General features: G+C 34.9%; 1 protein-coding gene across 4 annotated transcripts in view; it reads right to left on the reverse strand.

Moving 5' to 3' along the window:
* Window positions 1-16,790, reverse strand: part of MCU (mitochondrial calcium uniporter) — a 208,081-nt gene that overhangs the window by 38,017 nt on the left and 153,274 nt on the right. For all 4 annotated transcript variants that reach the window (XM_030862565.2, XM_060286513.1, XM_060286512.1 and 1 more), the window contains exon 2: window positions 8,108-8,174. In XM_030862565.2, the coding sequence (XP_030718425.1) occupies window positions 8,108-8,174 (67 nt within the window). The remainder of the gene's footprint in view (window positions 1-8,107; window positions 8,175-16,790) is intronic.

Consider the following 16,790-nt stretch of genomic DNA (forward strand, 5'->3'; position numbering starts at 1 on the left):
GAAACTGACAAACCTCTCCATTCGTGACTAGCCTAGAGAAACTTCATCCAGCAGCTGGAAAATTCACAAGGTTGTCTATTTCTACCTACTTCAGAGCTACAGCTTGGTTGAAAGGGTTCATGATTTTTCTACCAAATCCATAATAATGACTGTAAGGTCTTGAATTGGAAGATTATGCTCATTCATAAAGGCCCAAATATCCCCAAGTAAATCAAGCCATAACTAAACACTTCCTTGTGATAAATTTTCTCTTCTCTTAAAAAGCAAACTCCTGTCCAAAGTTTAATCTAGCAAAGGAAAAATTTCTATTTTGATTCTTTTTCTCATAAAATCTTGTTCTCATAACAGTGATTACTTCTGTGGTAGCAGGCAGGCCTTCTTTTAGGGCTGTTCGAAGTCTTCACTGCCAGTATGTGCCAACGAAAAAAACCAATGTATTATTGCACTGGGTAGAGCTCCTTTCTTCTCTGAGGCCATATAAGTATGCATGGCTCTAAGTTTGGAAGATGTGCCATCTGTTCGTAGAGTACCAAGATCTTCCTTAGAGTAAAAAAAAAAATTTTTTCCTGGTAGTTATTTTGGAAAAGAAATTTAACACTATTTCAAAGATGGTAATAGCCATTAATGTTAACAGCTTTTCTAATTTCCACCAGAAATCACATATTTGGGATTTTTCTTTGTATCAACATGCGTATTAACAGACAAAAACTAGAAACTAACTCCTTAGAGCAATATCAGTAGTTTCATGAAGTCACATGCACTCTGGACAAAACTGGATAGTTTCCAAATTCCCTCAAAACTTACTTCAAAATATTGAAACAAATGACAGCAATCCTAGAATGGATAATATCATCTGAAATTTGACATAAATTTACTTCTGCTCCACACTAAGCCAGTTTAAATACTGTCAGCACATAAAGCTTAAACGTCTTTCCATGTTCATGTGGCTGTTTTTCTTAGCAATGTGAAAGCCAATTTTATACAAGCCTTCAAAAAAAGACTTTTGTGATGGAACATGTTCAACCATATTTTGGTATTTTCAAAATATGAAACTTCTACTTACAAAAAAAAATTCAAACTGTAGGATATATTTTTAAAATGGAAAAATAAAATGGTGTTTCAGCTTTCCCAACTTCACATTTGGGTTGATGAGAACTCTGCCCACATTAAAACACTGTGGCTTTCTCTTCTATATTTTTCATGATTTCATTACTTTCATTTCTTTTTTGTTGTCAAGTTTTTAAAAGTTGGAATGAAAGACAGTGGTGGGGTATGTTTATGTCCTCAATATAGTGATGACAATAAATATAGAATCTCCAACTGTATATGAGCAGCCATTAATAATAAAACATGATTTAAAAAGTCCACCCTTTCCCACAAAATTATTTTAAAAGTAACAGGAAAAATTCTAGAATAAAAAGAACCCTTACAAATCAATACTAAAAAGACAGTTCATTTTTTTAAATGGGCAAAAAGTTTGGGCACTTCATCAAAGAAAATATTTGAATGGTTAATGAGTACATTAACAGATGCCCAACATCTTGGTCATCAGTGAAATGCAAATTAAAACCACAATGAAATAATACTACAAATCCACTACCATGTCTATAATCAAGAAGACTGACCATACCAAGTGTTGGGGAGGATACGGGGAAACTGGAACACTTAAACACTGCTGGTAGGAATGCAAAGTGGGACAGCCACTTTGGAAAACAATTCTGCAGTTTCTTAAAAAGTTAAGCACATCATGAAAGAAACTGAAGACCACACAAACAGTTGGAAAGATATACTGTGTTCTTGGATTGGAAGAATCAATATTGTTAAAATGACCACACTACTCAAGGCTGTGTACAGATTTAATGCAATCCCTGTCAAATTACCAATGGCATTTTTCACAGAACTGGAACAAAAATTTTTTTAAGTTTGTATGGAAACACAAAAGACCCTGAATAGCCAAAACAATCTTGAGAAAGAAGAACGGAGCTGGAGGAGTCATGCTCCCTGACTTCAGACCATACTACGAAGCTACAGTCATCAAAACAGTATGGTACTGGCACAAAAACAGACACATAGATCAATGGAACAGGACAGAAGGCCCAGAAATAAACCCACGCACTTACGGTCAATATAATCTATGACAAAGGAGGCAAGGGCTTCTCTGGTGGCGCAGTGGTTGAGAGTCTGCCTGCCGATGCAGGGGACACGGGTTCGTGCCCCAGTCCAGGAAGATCCCACATGCCGTGGAGTGGCTGGGCCCATGAGCCATGGCCGCTGAGCCTGTGCGTCCGGAGCCTGTGCTCCACAATGGGAGAGGCCACAACAGTGAGAGGCCCATGTACCGCAAAAAAAAAAAAAAAAAAAAAAAAAAAGGAGGCAAGAATACAATGGAGAAAAGAAAGTCTCTTCAATAAGTGATGCTGGGAAAACTGGGCAGCTACATGTAAAAGAATGAAATCAGAAGATTCTCCAACACCATATACAAAAATAAACTAAAAATGGATTAAAAACCTAAATGGGAGACTGGATACTATAAAACTCCTAGAGGTAAACATAAGCAGAACACTCTTTGACATAAATCACAGCAATAATTTTTGGCTCTGTCTCCTAGAGTAATAGAAACAAAAGCAAAAATAAACAAATGGGACCTAATTAAACTTAAAAGGTTTTGCACAGCAAAGGAAACCATAAACAAAATGAAAAGATAACATACAGAATGGGAGAAAATATTTGCAAATGAATTGACTGACAAGGGCTTACTTTCCAAAATATACAGTTTGTACAGCTCAATACTAAAAAAAACCCAACCCAATAAAAAAAATGGGCAGAAGACCTAAATAGACATTTCTCCAAAGGAGACATACAGATGGCCAAGAGGCACATGGAAAGATGTTCAACATCACTAATTATTAGAGAAATGCAAATCAAAACTACAATGAGGTACCACCTAACACCAGTCAGAATGGCCATCAACAAAAAGTCTACAAATAATAAATGCTGGAAAGGGTGTGGAGAAAAGGGAACCCTCCTACACTGTTGGTGGAAATGTAAATTGATGTAGTCACTACGAGAAAAGTATGCAGGTTCCTTAAAAAACTAAAGATAGAGTTACCATATGATCCAGCAATCCCACTCCTGGGCATATATATGGAAAAGACAAAAACTCTAATTTGAAAAGATACATGCATCCCAATGTTCACAGCAGCACTATTTACAATAGCCAAGACATGGAACCAATCTAAATGTTCATCGACAGATGAATGGATAAAGAAGTGGTATATATATACAATGGAAATAATGCCATTTGCAGCAATATGGATGGACCTAGAGATTATCATACTAAGTGAAGTAAGTCAGACAGAGAGACAAATATTATATGATATCATTCATATGTGCAATCTAAAAAAAAATACAAATGAACTTATTTACAAAACAGAAATAGACTCACAGACATAGAGAACAAACTTATGGTTACCCAAAGGAAAAGGGGGGTAAGGATAAATTGGGAATTTGGTATTAAGAGATACACACTATTGTATATAAAATAGTTAAAAAACAAGGACCTACTGTATAGCACAGGGAACTATATTAAATATCTTGTAATAATATATAATGGGAAAAAAATCTGAAAAAGAATATATATATGTGTGTAAACTGAATCACTTTGTTGTACACCTGAAATATTATAAATCAACTGTACTTCAGTTAAAAAATATTACGCACATACTTACCGTATGACTCAGTCATTCTACTCCTAAGCATCTACCCAAGAGATATGAAAACATATATCCATACAGGATATGTAAAAGAAGCTAGATGCAAAAGACTACATATTGAATGAGTCATTTATATGACATTTTTAGAAAAGGTTTAACTACAGAGAGAAAAAGCAGACTAGTGTTTGCCTCAGGTTTAGGGTAGGAGCAGGGATTGGCTGCAAAACAGGAACAAGAGAACTTTTAGGGGTGAAGGAAATAGTCTAAAGTTGGATTGTTATTATGCTTACATGATGATAGGTGAATTTTATGATATATAAAATATACATCAATAAAGTTTTTTAAAAAAGGAATGGGACAAAAACCAAAGGAAAAACTGGGGCATATATCCAGTTCCCCAAACCATCCACAGACTTTACTTAGGTTAAGAATTTATATATATTATCTATATTTGAGTTAGTTAAACAGATGATTGTTTATTATTAAACAGGAATTTCAATAACTGTTCAATGCTAAAATTATTTGTCCTCAAACAATTTTTGTAAGGAAATCTTACATTTTTTATTAACTACACAAAAGACACAGCTTTCTACCGCAATTCCCAATACAAGGCTAATTGAGTAACATTACATTTCTGGATAGAGAAATGAAGGCAACCAGAGAGACTATTTTTCTTGCTCTTACTCTAGCTTACCTACAGTGAAGACGTGTCCTGGTTTACCATATTTAAAATTGTCAGGACAACTCTGGGTGTCCTCTTTTTACTCTCAAAAGTGTCCTGGGTCGAGTGAGAAATAATACAGTCAACCTGTCTATAACAGAATTACTTTCATCATTAATCCTTAATTTTCATTACCATGAAGGGGAACTCCTGAAAGATTTGAAAGACCTTAAATAAGCTACAAGCCATACAATCATAAAAATTTCAGTTAGTCATTTTACAATTGAGGATATGGGGCACAGAAAAATTAAAACAAGAAGCCCCAAACCACATTTTTTTGATTAGGGGTCTTTAACACTACCACAGCACTTTTTATAGAATAAGAGTTTCTGGGAACTTCCCTGGTAGAGCTGTGGTTAAGACTCCGAGCTCCCAATGCAGGGGGCCTGGGTTTGATCCCTGGTCAGGGAACTAGATCCCACATGCATATTGCAACTAAGAGTTTGCATGCCACAACTAAGGAGCCCACGAGCCGCAACTAAGGAGCACACATGCCACAACTAAAAGAGCCGGTGAGCTGCAACTAAGGAGCCCACCGGCCTCAACTAAGGAGCCCACGTGCTGCAACTAAGAAGCACATGTGCTGCAACTAAAGGAGCCAGCAAGCTGCAACTAAGAAGCCCGCCTACTGCAACTAAGACCCGGTGCAACCAAATAAATAAATTAAATAAATAAATAAATATATATATATATAAAAAAAGAAAAGAATAAGAGCTTCTGATGGGTAAGTACTATTTCTGTAGGCAAAGTAATTTTTTCTCTTGGAGGTGGTAATTATTACTATCTCCGTTTCACACATGAGGAAGGAGGTTTTAAGAAGTTCATTACTTTGCCTAAGGTTAAAAGGTGGTTAAGTTGTGGAATTGGGATGCAAACCTTGATTCCAAAGCTTGACACTTAACCTCTAAGCCTAATGCCTCTCATGAAAGGGAACACGGGCTTGGGTACAGGGATGTGCATGTGCACCTGTGTGCAGTGTAGCCAAAGCAGTTCTTGAGTTGAGGTTCATGAGACTAGGGATTCCATGAGCTGGTTTGAGAGCCTGTATCGTTAAGAAATTATATATAGCATTTCCTATGTGTATATAAAAATATTTTATTTCGAGAGAGAATCTAGAGCTTTCACCAGATCCTCAAAAATATTTATGACACAAGAAAAATTAAGAACCTTTTAGATTGCTTTGGTAGGGAGGTTAAACTTTTAAGATAACCTATATATTTTACATATCGGATATCAGTCATATCTAGAAGATTTTTTTTTTTTTTTTTGCGGTACGCGGGCCTCTCACCGTTGTGGCCTCTCCCGTTGCGGAGCACAGGCTCCGGACGCGCAGGCTCAGCGGCCATGGCTCACGGGCCCAGCCGCTCCGCGGCATGTGGGATCCTCCCGGACCGGGGCATGAACCCATGTCCCCTGCATCGGCAGGCGGACTCTCAACCACTGCGCCACCAGGGAAGCCCTCTAGAAGATTTTGTCAAACAACAAAACTAACAAGCAAGTATTGAGAGGCAGTATATATTAGGTATATATATTATATACTAGGTATGTAAATATCACAATTATATAATGTGGTATTTTAGATTTTGTATTTAAAAAAAAAAAGGGTCAAGCTCTCACTTGCTATAGAATATGACCCAGTAGTCATAACAAGAAGCAATGAATGATGGTAGAGATGTTTACTACTGGTGGCTAAATTCTGTTGAAGTAGCTGTGTATTAAGCAGAGTTTTCATATATGCTATACCAGCCTAAGGTAAGATTAATTTAGAAGTACAACATAAGAAAGGTATATAATTTGGGAGTAGTAAGGACACTGAGTTGCATTAAATCAAATCATTTTCTGCTTCTGTTTCTTGATAATGAACACGAGTTGATTTTCTTAAGAAGGGCAATAGTATTGGTAGGAATTTTGGGAGCATCTCTTTCTTTTTTTTCTTTTTTAAGTATGTATCCTTTTACCTCTGTAAAAATATTGTCTTCAACCCCTCACACAACATAGAGGCAACATACTAGCATTTTTGTCCTGGGATAACATTCAGCCAGATACCCCAGTACAACTGTACATTGTTACATTACTGAAAGGCTTCTATACAGATTGTTATTAGGATAATAGTAACTGTATTACATGGTAAAATTCATAATAAAAATTTCAGTATGAATTCATTAGTTCAAATTATTTGCCACTGAATGTAATAACAACTACTGGCACAAGTGTCCTGTTGTAGTGTGACTTAGTTGCCACTGAATATATATAACTTAATGAATATATATAAATACTGACACTGAATATTTAACAGTTTTTGACAACATTATAAAAATAAGAAATTTTTAAATGAATTGCTGCTAGTTCAGCAAAAGCTGAGAGGATTTAGCACTATGAACAATATTTTTATACTGGAGAAATTCTCTCTTTATTGAAACTATCCAATGATGTAATCCTGCAGTGGTAATGGAGGACAGTAATAAGACCTTGAAGTGGTGCTGGTATAGATGTGGACAGCCCCCATTTGGCTGTTTAATGGGCCAAGACAGTTCTAAGGGCAAGAGTGATACCCACCTACTGCTTTTTAATTTATATACTAATATCACTTTATCAACTCTCTATGTCTCTAAGAGATAGGAAAAAGAAAGCCAGCTACCATTTTTCATTGTTTTGATTCTGGCCTATTTTTCCTTTTAACCTTTCCATACTACAAATGAGTAATCAAAAATGGATACTTCTTCCAAGTTCAGGGAATATGAGCACACTGTCTGCGTATTCCAATAACTAAACAGCTTTGGGACAGGTTCTGATAACACTGCAAATAGCTACACTGATTAAATACAGGGGATTCTAGGAGTTTCAAATGGTTCATCTGAGGTTTCTTCAACTTCAGGTGTCCTTGTAAATTTGCAGGATGCTCCTTCAATGGTTGCTATGCCTATGAATTAATGTTTATAAGGTTGAAGTTAGAGTTCTATCACACTAAACTTTACAAAGAGAAAACATATTTAACAGTCAACCCTAAGCAAACAGTCTAAACTGTAAATGTGTAATGCTAGGTAAAAGAAATGACAAGAAGAGTTGTAAACTTATCTCCTCCACTACTGTAAATAAAATCAAAGCTTAGATCCTCTTGCCAATTTGCATCATCATGGACTTTTCCAAAGGACTGTGGTCCCCAAGCATCTTTTTTCAATTTTTTCTCACAACAGAGAAGAGTATTACAGCCCTGAGCGTAAGGGAAGAAAAAGACAAGAAAGGACAGGAGGTTTCAGACTTTGAATTGCTTCTGTCTAGGCTCTGATACCCTGAAGGAGCTGGAGTGTTTGATCATTATCCATAGTATGAAGACTCAATGGTTAGGAAATTCCAAAGGTGGTCCTTCTGCGATCTTCACATTAACTATGTTCCCAGTTTTAAAACATAAATGGAAAGAGTAGACAGTATTATTCCATGATCTATGAAAACTTAAGTCTATTAATTTTTCTTCCTGATTTCTCTTCTAAATTTACTATATCCTCATTCAAATTTTATTTCTCTTCTTTAGTCCCCCCCAACACCTTCTCCCTCTGACTCCAAGCCCATCTCAAGTGAAAGAGTATGGTTTATAAATCTATATGTCAGTTTGAGAATGGGAAACAGTTAAAGAAAAAAAAGCATTGGACATAAAAATGGATTTGCCAAAACTCACCATCAGAGGGCACAACAGTACTGCAATAAACAACTCCGCTAGGCCAAGAAGAGAGCCTCTGGTGCACCTAGAAAATACGTAAAGACACATGCATTGTCAGTACACAACAACAAATGTTATATGCACATGTGTATGTATATAATAAATAATAGCTTTTTAATTATTTAAATAGTATGTATTCTTTGTAGAAAAATTTAAAAATACAGATAAAAGAAAAGTCTCTCAAACTCCTATCATCCTAAGATGATAGTGATGAACATTTTGGTTTATTTCAAGATAAACCAGTATTTCACCATAATTGTAATTTGCATTTTTTGTACTAAGAGTGATAATCTATACATGTTTTAATCTGAGTTACTTGTATTTGCTTTTCTATGCACTGAGTATTTACATCTTTTGCCATTTTTAAAATTTGGATCTTGGTCTTTGAATATTATTTTGTAGAAGTTCTTTAAATATTAAGAAAATTATCCCTTGGTCAATGAAATATGTCATAAAAATTTCCCTGTTTTTATTTTTACTTTGTTAATGGTGTTTTTGTATGCACACAATTTTCATGTTTTAAGAGTCAAACTTTTCAATCTTTTCTGTGTGGTTTAACGGTCCTGTGTCATATATCAGCAGCTTTCCCTACTTCGAGAATACTATAAAATTCTTCCATGGCTTCTAGTTTGATTTTTCAAGTTTAAATCTTTGATTTATTAGGAATTAATTTTAGTCAGTTAAGAAGCAGCAATCCAACTAACCTCTAATGATAACACAGCTAACCGTTATACTTAATAATTCATTTTTCCCTCTTATTTGAAATGCTACCTTGATAATTTTCCAAATACCTATATGAATTTGGATCTTTTTCTGTCCAATGATCTGTATGCTCATGTCGTAGTAGCCACACTGTTTTAAATATCCTAGCTTTATATTTTTACATCTGGCAGGGTGGGATAGTTTCCCTTATTACTTTCCTTTAAGAATTTTCCTGGCTATTTTTGCTTATTTGTATCTCCATATGAACTTCAGAGTCAGTATTTCCAGTTACACAGAGATACACACACACACACACACAATCAGCTTCAAAAATAACACAGCACTGTGATTAAGAGCATAGAATCTATAATCACTCCTGAGTTCAGATTCTGATTCTGTAACTTACTCTAACTGCAATCTTTGCAAGTTCATTAGCCTCTTTGTGCCTCAAGTTTCTTCACTGAAAAATGGACAAAACGTAATACTAGCACCTACCACATAAAGTTGCTGTGAGGACTAAATGATGAATACACATAAAGCACTTAGAACAGTGCCTGGCATACAATAAGTATTCAATAAATGTTAGTTTTTTTGTTTGTTTGTTTGTTTTGAAGTTGAGATCTTATTAACTCAATGGATTAACATAAGGAAACTGACATCTATGTGATTTTTGAGTCTTTCTTAATCAAGAACCTTTTGTAAGCCTTTCTATTTTAGTCTTTGTGTTCCTGAGAAGCATTTTAAGGTTTTCTTTATTCAGATCTTATATGGCCCCTTTAATCTAATGTAATTCTTTTTGTACTAAGTCTTGTCCAATACTAGGATCATGACCCCTGAATTTTTCCTTTTAGTTTGCAAATGCCTGTTAATGCTCTGCCTGTCCTTTAATTTTATTATTTTTCCTGAGTTTCTTTGTTTTAGGAATGACTCTATAGTTTTCTTTGTGATCTAATTTGGGATTCTTTTAACAGAAAAGTTTAGCCTGTTTATATTTATTAATATAATGTATATTTAATGTCCTTTCAGTCATCAAATTTTATGCTATAAAATTTTTATGTTTTTATTGCTGCTCTTTCTTCTTAAAAATAGTTTACTAAATGGTCTATGTTTGTTTTAGTTAAACATGTACTTCTAATATTAATATGGAAAGTTTATTTTTATTTTTTTTGTATTAGTAGTCATTTTAGAGTAAGATCTAAGTTCTTTGAACTGCCTTTAAGGCCCAATATTATCTGATACCCTGTTATCTCTCTGACTTCACCTCCTACCATTCTGCCTCTCAATCATTCTGCTTTAGCCCCTAGGCTCTTTTCTGGTTTTTGTATGGACCAGCTATACTCTTGTTCCAGAACCTTTGCAATAGCTACCTCTACTTAGAATATTATTTCTCCAGAAAACTATCAAGCTCCCTCACTTCCTTCAAATCTTTGTTCACATTTCACTTTCTGAGTGAGGTCTACTCTACCCAACCCAATTAAAAATGGCAATTCCATCAGTTGGTACTCCTGATATATATATGTATATATATTCTTTTTCCATCTCTTATTATGAGCAATGATGAACTTATAGTTATGTGTCTTTTTCCCTCCCTTCTACTATCCAGTTTATTTTATTTATTATGTAACTTTTCTTGGTGTTTATCTATCTATCTATATACCTCCCCCCAACCCCACATACTTCTTTTATTGAATTTATTGATTTTAGATGACATATTTTGACAGTGTGTTAAAAAACTGGGGTTTCTACCACTTTACATCATTTGTCCTGCACCCTTCCAACTTTCGTTAGAAAACTGTCAACATTGTCAAAATTTTAAACATTCATACTCTGCTCTGCAAAACCTAATCTTCACATTTGTTTTAATCTTAATTTTATAGATTGATGGACTCTAGGCTTACTACCAATACTTCAACTGTCGTTTTTCCTTTCATTTCTTGGTTGGCTGAACTTCCTCTTATAGAGGTAGGACTCATGAGAGCTAAGTTCCCTAAAGCTTGGCATGTTAAAAAATATTTGTCTTTGCCTTTATATTGAATGATTATTTGGCTTGGCACAAGATTCCTAAATTAATCTTTCCTTGAGGACTTCGTGGGTAAAGTTTTAGTGTTGATTGCTGCTGTGGAGAAGTCTGAGGCCAGCCACTTATTTTGGAGAAACAAGCTCTCTGAGCTTTGCTGGGGATCTGCAACCATATCATAGGCATCCTCTTTTGGGGTCTTCTCACACACTCCCTTTACTAGATCTGGCAGCCGTTCTTCAGTATTGTGCTTTGGGATTGCAGAGATCTCTCTGGTTGTACTGAAGATGGAGCTTGTATTTCTGTTTCTTATTCTCCTTTCTATTTCAAAGTGATTCCAAGAGAAGGAAGAAACTGCTACCATTACTGGGCCATTATTTCTTTAAGTGGTAACTTTTTAATATGGACTTTTTCAAACTTACACAGAAGTAGAGAACACAGTGTGATGAATTTCTTCCATTCACCCATCACCTGCTTCTATATTTACCAACATTTGGTCAAACCTGGTTCATCTATATGAACCAGGTCTTTTCCACAGAGTATCTTAAAGGAAATTCCAAACATCATATTGCTTTACCTGAAAATATTTCAGTATACATCTACTAGGCCATTTTAAAACAGGAAATCCTCTGTCCTCTATGATTTTACAGATTATCCTCAACATTAATAAAAGATGTGTATCTGGGGCAGAGAACTAAATAAATACATGGCTGTTTATGAATATTATTTGTTAGAATGCTATAGAACATGGGTTGGCAGGCCAGCCACCAGTTTTTGTAAATGAAGTTTTATTAGAACACAAACTCATTTATTTACTTACTATCTAGAGCTCATTCATCTACTTTGACACTACAACAGCAGAATTGAGTAGCTGTGTAGTTGCTGGAGAGTTGAGTAGCTGCAACAGAGACCATACGGCCCACAAAGCCCAAAATATTTACCATATGGCCCTTTAAGAAAATGTTTGCTGATCTTTGCTGTAGAACCCTTCTGTTGTTTTGAGATAATTCACTTTCCCACTTTCCCAAAGTCTTCCCAGTCACTTCTACAATGACATTGGCAATTACAAAATATTACTTAGTAAGTGTCCACAAACACACATAGGTCCTTTTCTTTCTTTAACCCTTCTAACAGCCTATAGTCTAATAAGGCCAATGGGAACAAAAATGATTTTGCTCTTGCCTTTTTTCTTTGAAATATGGCAACAATAACAACAACAAACAAAAGCAAAACAAAGACATAAAAATATAAGGAAAGGAATATAAGTGTTCAAGACCAAAGAGGCACTGGCATTCTAAATTGTATTCCATGACTCTCGTAGACTGAAATGTATTTTGTTGTTTAAATTGTATGTTCTTAATAAATCACAAGAAAATAGGAAGAGTTTAATAAATACTTAATTGATGCTGAACATTTTAAAAATATGTCAAGAAAGTAAAAAAAGAAAAACATTCAGGCAAATGGCATGTATTATTCACATATTTAAACTTCATAGGCAGAGAACAAGATTAAGGTTAAGAAAGTAAATATTCAGAATGAGCAGAAATTATCAGAGAAAGAGTAAACCTCTAGGCAATCAATGCCAACTGAATAAGGTGATTTGGTGCCTACTCGGTCCCTTGAAAAGAAAATACAAGTTTATACTTTTGGTATGAGATAGTCCACATCTTTGATAAGTAACTTGAGAACCTCTAGGAAAAACAGGGCTTCGAGTGAAGTAAAGGAAAGTATTAACAACTGCCCTGGTATTACAACCATTACCCTTAAATCTTAACCCCAGGAGAAGAAAAATGCTAGCATTATCAAGTTAAGAGTCTGAGTACAAAGCACTGTAACTTTATTTTCCCAAGTCATAAGATTCAAGATAATTTTAAAAATCAAACTTTATTATTATAAAAAGACATTCCATGACCCCAGAGCAAATTATTAAATTCAAGTCAAAACTAACTTTAAAATCCTTTAGTTCTATCATAAATTATGCAATTTCCCCTACATACACCATTCACTGTTCAGAAGAGCAAACTCAGCAATGTATTCCTTCCAGCAACTTGGGAAGACTGTCAAGTCTAAATAACCTGTCAATACCCTGCAAATATTCACAGCCAGTTGGACATTAAACCAGAGGCAGGGAAATAGAAAAAAATAGAGAAAAAAAGAAAGAGGAAAAAGGTATTTCCTTATCAACCCAGTTCCCTTTATTTACGAAAATCTTGGGACCTAATTTTATTAGGAAAAAAATATCTGTTACCTATGTTAAACTGTATAAAAAATACTACATTAATTATGTCAAAAAGCTTTAGATGGAATAATTATATATACTTGTCCATGGCTAAAACCTTGTTATAAATAGCCTTACTATGTCATGAGTTTAGATGTCAAATGATATTCCCATTACATTTCCCGTAGTATAACAAGGAATGCTTATGAGAATGGATCCTTTCAATACATGTTCCAAAAGTTTCTCTTCTTTAAGACCAGGGTACCCAGGTTTCAACAACTTTGCCAAACTTACCTTTAGAATCCAGTGCTTACAAGCATACTAGGATTAACAGTGTAAAACTATTTCAGGTGTTCTAAAGCAAGACACACCTATAACAGCTTCTACAATTTGGCATCAGTTTTATCAGTACCCTTGACGTAATAAAACTGTTGAAGCATTACATCGGCAATAATTTTTCACTACTTCAACTCTACAAACATACTAAAATAAGCACCGTGACTTCAAACCCGCAAGATATAGGAGATTTGCAGTTAGAAGAGTTGGGGCCAGCTGAAATCTTGAATTTCAACCCCAAAGTCTCAGTTTCCCCAGCTGTTAAATTAAAGACAGCAATGACAACAAAACTGACTATTTCACAAGGCTGATTTCATTTAAGGATAAGTGACAGTATAAATGGGACAACATGTGAATGACCAACATCCTACCAAAATTTAAGATATTCAGAAATATAAACTCAAAACAGGGACTTCCCTGGAGGTCCAGTGGTCTCCACTGCAGGGGGCACGAGTTCGATCCCTGGTCTAGGAACTAAGATCCTGCATGCCGCGTGGCACAGCCAAAAAAAAAAAACCCCAAAACTCAAAACAAATCAATCTCTTTAAGGGTCTCTTATTAAAAAGAATTTAGTAAGTTTAACACATTTCAAAAGCCAAAACTATCTCTAAACAAAGAGATATTATACAATATAAACACCATGTGATGTTAAAGTTAGAAACCTGAAGGTTTAAACGAGGATCTCTTCAGAAAGCACTGTAAAAAACACTTAAAGGGTTAGACTACCTACAGGGCATATTTTATTCTTCTTTCAATAACTCACCAAGGAAACAAAGTTCCTGATACAGTTTAAGTGAAAGTGTGAGTTAAATTATATAATACAGTTTAATACTGGAAAATTATTTTCTCCTTGAATATATTATTTTAAATGGTTCCTACATTTTATTATAACATTGGCAACATTTCCCTTTTAGAATATATTGTGACTTCATAATGGAAGTCATGATTCAATTTATATACCTTTGATTTTCAAGAGAATTTCACATCTACAAAACAAGGCAATATGAAGGACTTTTCATTGTATCTTTCAATATCAGTTTTCTAATTAGGAAATCAAATCTAGCTCCCAAATTATCAATAAGGTATTTAAAAAGTAATACTTGTTCAACAACTCACAGTGCTCTGAGGATCAAACGTACACAAAGACATATGTATATAATAGCATACATGTATATAAAAGCATATAAAGCCAAGACCTTAGCCACAAAATCTTCACTGCTGATCTAACAACAGACTAAAATAATCAGAGCATTTAAACCTTAACCATAACTAGCTGTATATCATATCATTTAACATAATATAAATTGACATAAAGGTCATTTTAAAATCCAAGTAAATACAAATAGCTATCCATTTAATAGTATCAAGAAATGCTAATTAAAGCAAATTCTCTTAAATTAGGTTTTGAAATCAATATCTAGGCTCTAAGATTGAAAATATTACCAATATTTCTAGTATATCACTACTTATTAAGTTAATTTGGTATAAATTCATTGATAAACAATGTTTCTATTTAAGATTTTGATATTACCCCAAAATTACAACCTATCGTTTATACTGCATAAGAACTAGAGTCCAATATCTATTAAAATTTCATTGTGTAGTCGAAACCCCTAGTGTCTGAGGCAATTCTACACCTACGTTTGGAATGTCCTCACACCCTGATGGTTGCTACATTTTCCTTAATGGATGCACTTTTACTCTCTTGGGTCTCGGGACAGACACGTTAAAGATACCAGTGCAGGGTTTCCCTGGTGGCGCAGTGGTTGCGAGTCCGCCTGCCCATGCAGGGGACACGGGTTCATGCCCCGGTCTGGGAATATCCTACATGCCGCGGAGAAGCTGGGCCCATGAGCCATGGCCGCTGAGCCTGCTTGTCCGGAGCCTGTGTTCCGCAACGGGAGAGGCCACAACAGTGAGAGGCCCACGTACCGCGGAAAAAAAAAAGATACCAGTGTAAGGCATTTCTGCTTTACTTCAGTACCAACCTGCCTTCCCCACTGTAAACTGGGAAGTTCTCTTCTATTTTGTTCCTTTCCTTCTATTTATTAAGAACCTACGCTCACTCACAAGAAAAGTAAAAATTGTGACCACTCTATATCATACTACCTGTTTTTTTATAACTATTATTTTACCCAACATTTTATTATGAAACTTCAAACAAACAGCAAAGTTGAATTTTACAGTCAACACCCTTTTATACCTTTCACCTAGACTCTATATTATCATGTTATCTATCCATCCTTCTCTTTTATAGAAATTCTGAATTCTCGTAGTTTCTTTAATCATTTTTAAAATATATTACATTCTCTAACTCCATTTCCTCTGCAACTTTCCTGCACTGCTCCTAGATTTTGTCCATACCTGTTTTCATTTGTCACACTGTACTCTAATTATGTTTGGATGCCTGCCTCCCCTTCAGAGCAATGATCACCTTGAAGACTGCCTTCATTTCTTTATATATTGGTACCCCACCCCCCTACACTAGGAGAAAGTAGAAGCTTAATTAATATTTACCTAATTGAGTTGTCTTCCTCCTTATACCTCACTATCCTTGACATGTTTTATGACTTTGCCTTGTTATTTTACTGCTAAAACTACTCTGAGTAACAATGAAGTAATTATTACTTCTATAAGCATTTTGAGAGATATTCAGAGAACAAATTTCTTCATATATATGAAATGTCTTTTATTTTTAGTTGCTCCAGGTACAAATGTATTCCATGTTGTATTGAGATGGCACTAAGTATACTGCTAGTTATTCTTTTTTAAACAACAACAAAAAACCTAAATGCAAAATCCTTAACACCTAGCATTTGTACCTTTCAATAATCATTTAGACAATTCAAAACAGCATACAGACTTAGACATAAAGGAATGAAATCAGAATGTAAACTACATGGGAGTGTGAACTCTCAGTATTTGTTAAATGAATAAAGGTAGCTGGTTTAAAAGATCTTTTTATTGAGAGTAAAAATGGAACTTCATTGGTTGTGCTTTTTGACTGACAGTTCAGTTTGACTATGGTTCTTTTCATCACCTGAATTAATATTTCCTTCCATAGTACCATTAAAGTCTGTGGAATCGCAGTATATAACAATATTGGGGAAATAGGTAGTTTCATCTGTAAATTAATGTACTGGGATAAAACTCCCTTCTCTAAAGTGACATAAAATTTAGGAAAACAAGAACTCTAAAAAAAAATTTTCTTTTGCAGGTTCTTATTAGTTATCTATTTTATACATATTAGTGTATATATGTCAATCCCAATCTCCCAAATCATCCCACCACCACCCCCCACCCCGCTTTCCCCCCTTGGTGTCCATACGTTTGTTCTCTACATCTGTGTCTCTATTTCTGCCTTGCAA

Source organism: Globicephala melas, chromosome 16 (genome assembly GCF_963455315.2).
Source record: "Globicephala melas chromosome 16, mGloMel1.2, whole genome shotgun sequence".
NCBI lineage: Eukaryota > Metazoa > Chordata > Mammalia > Artiodactyla > Delphinidae > Globicephala > Globicephala melas.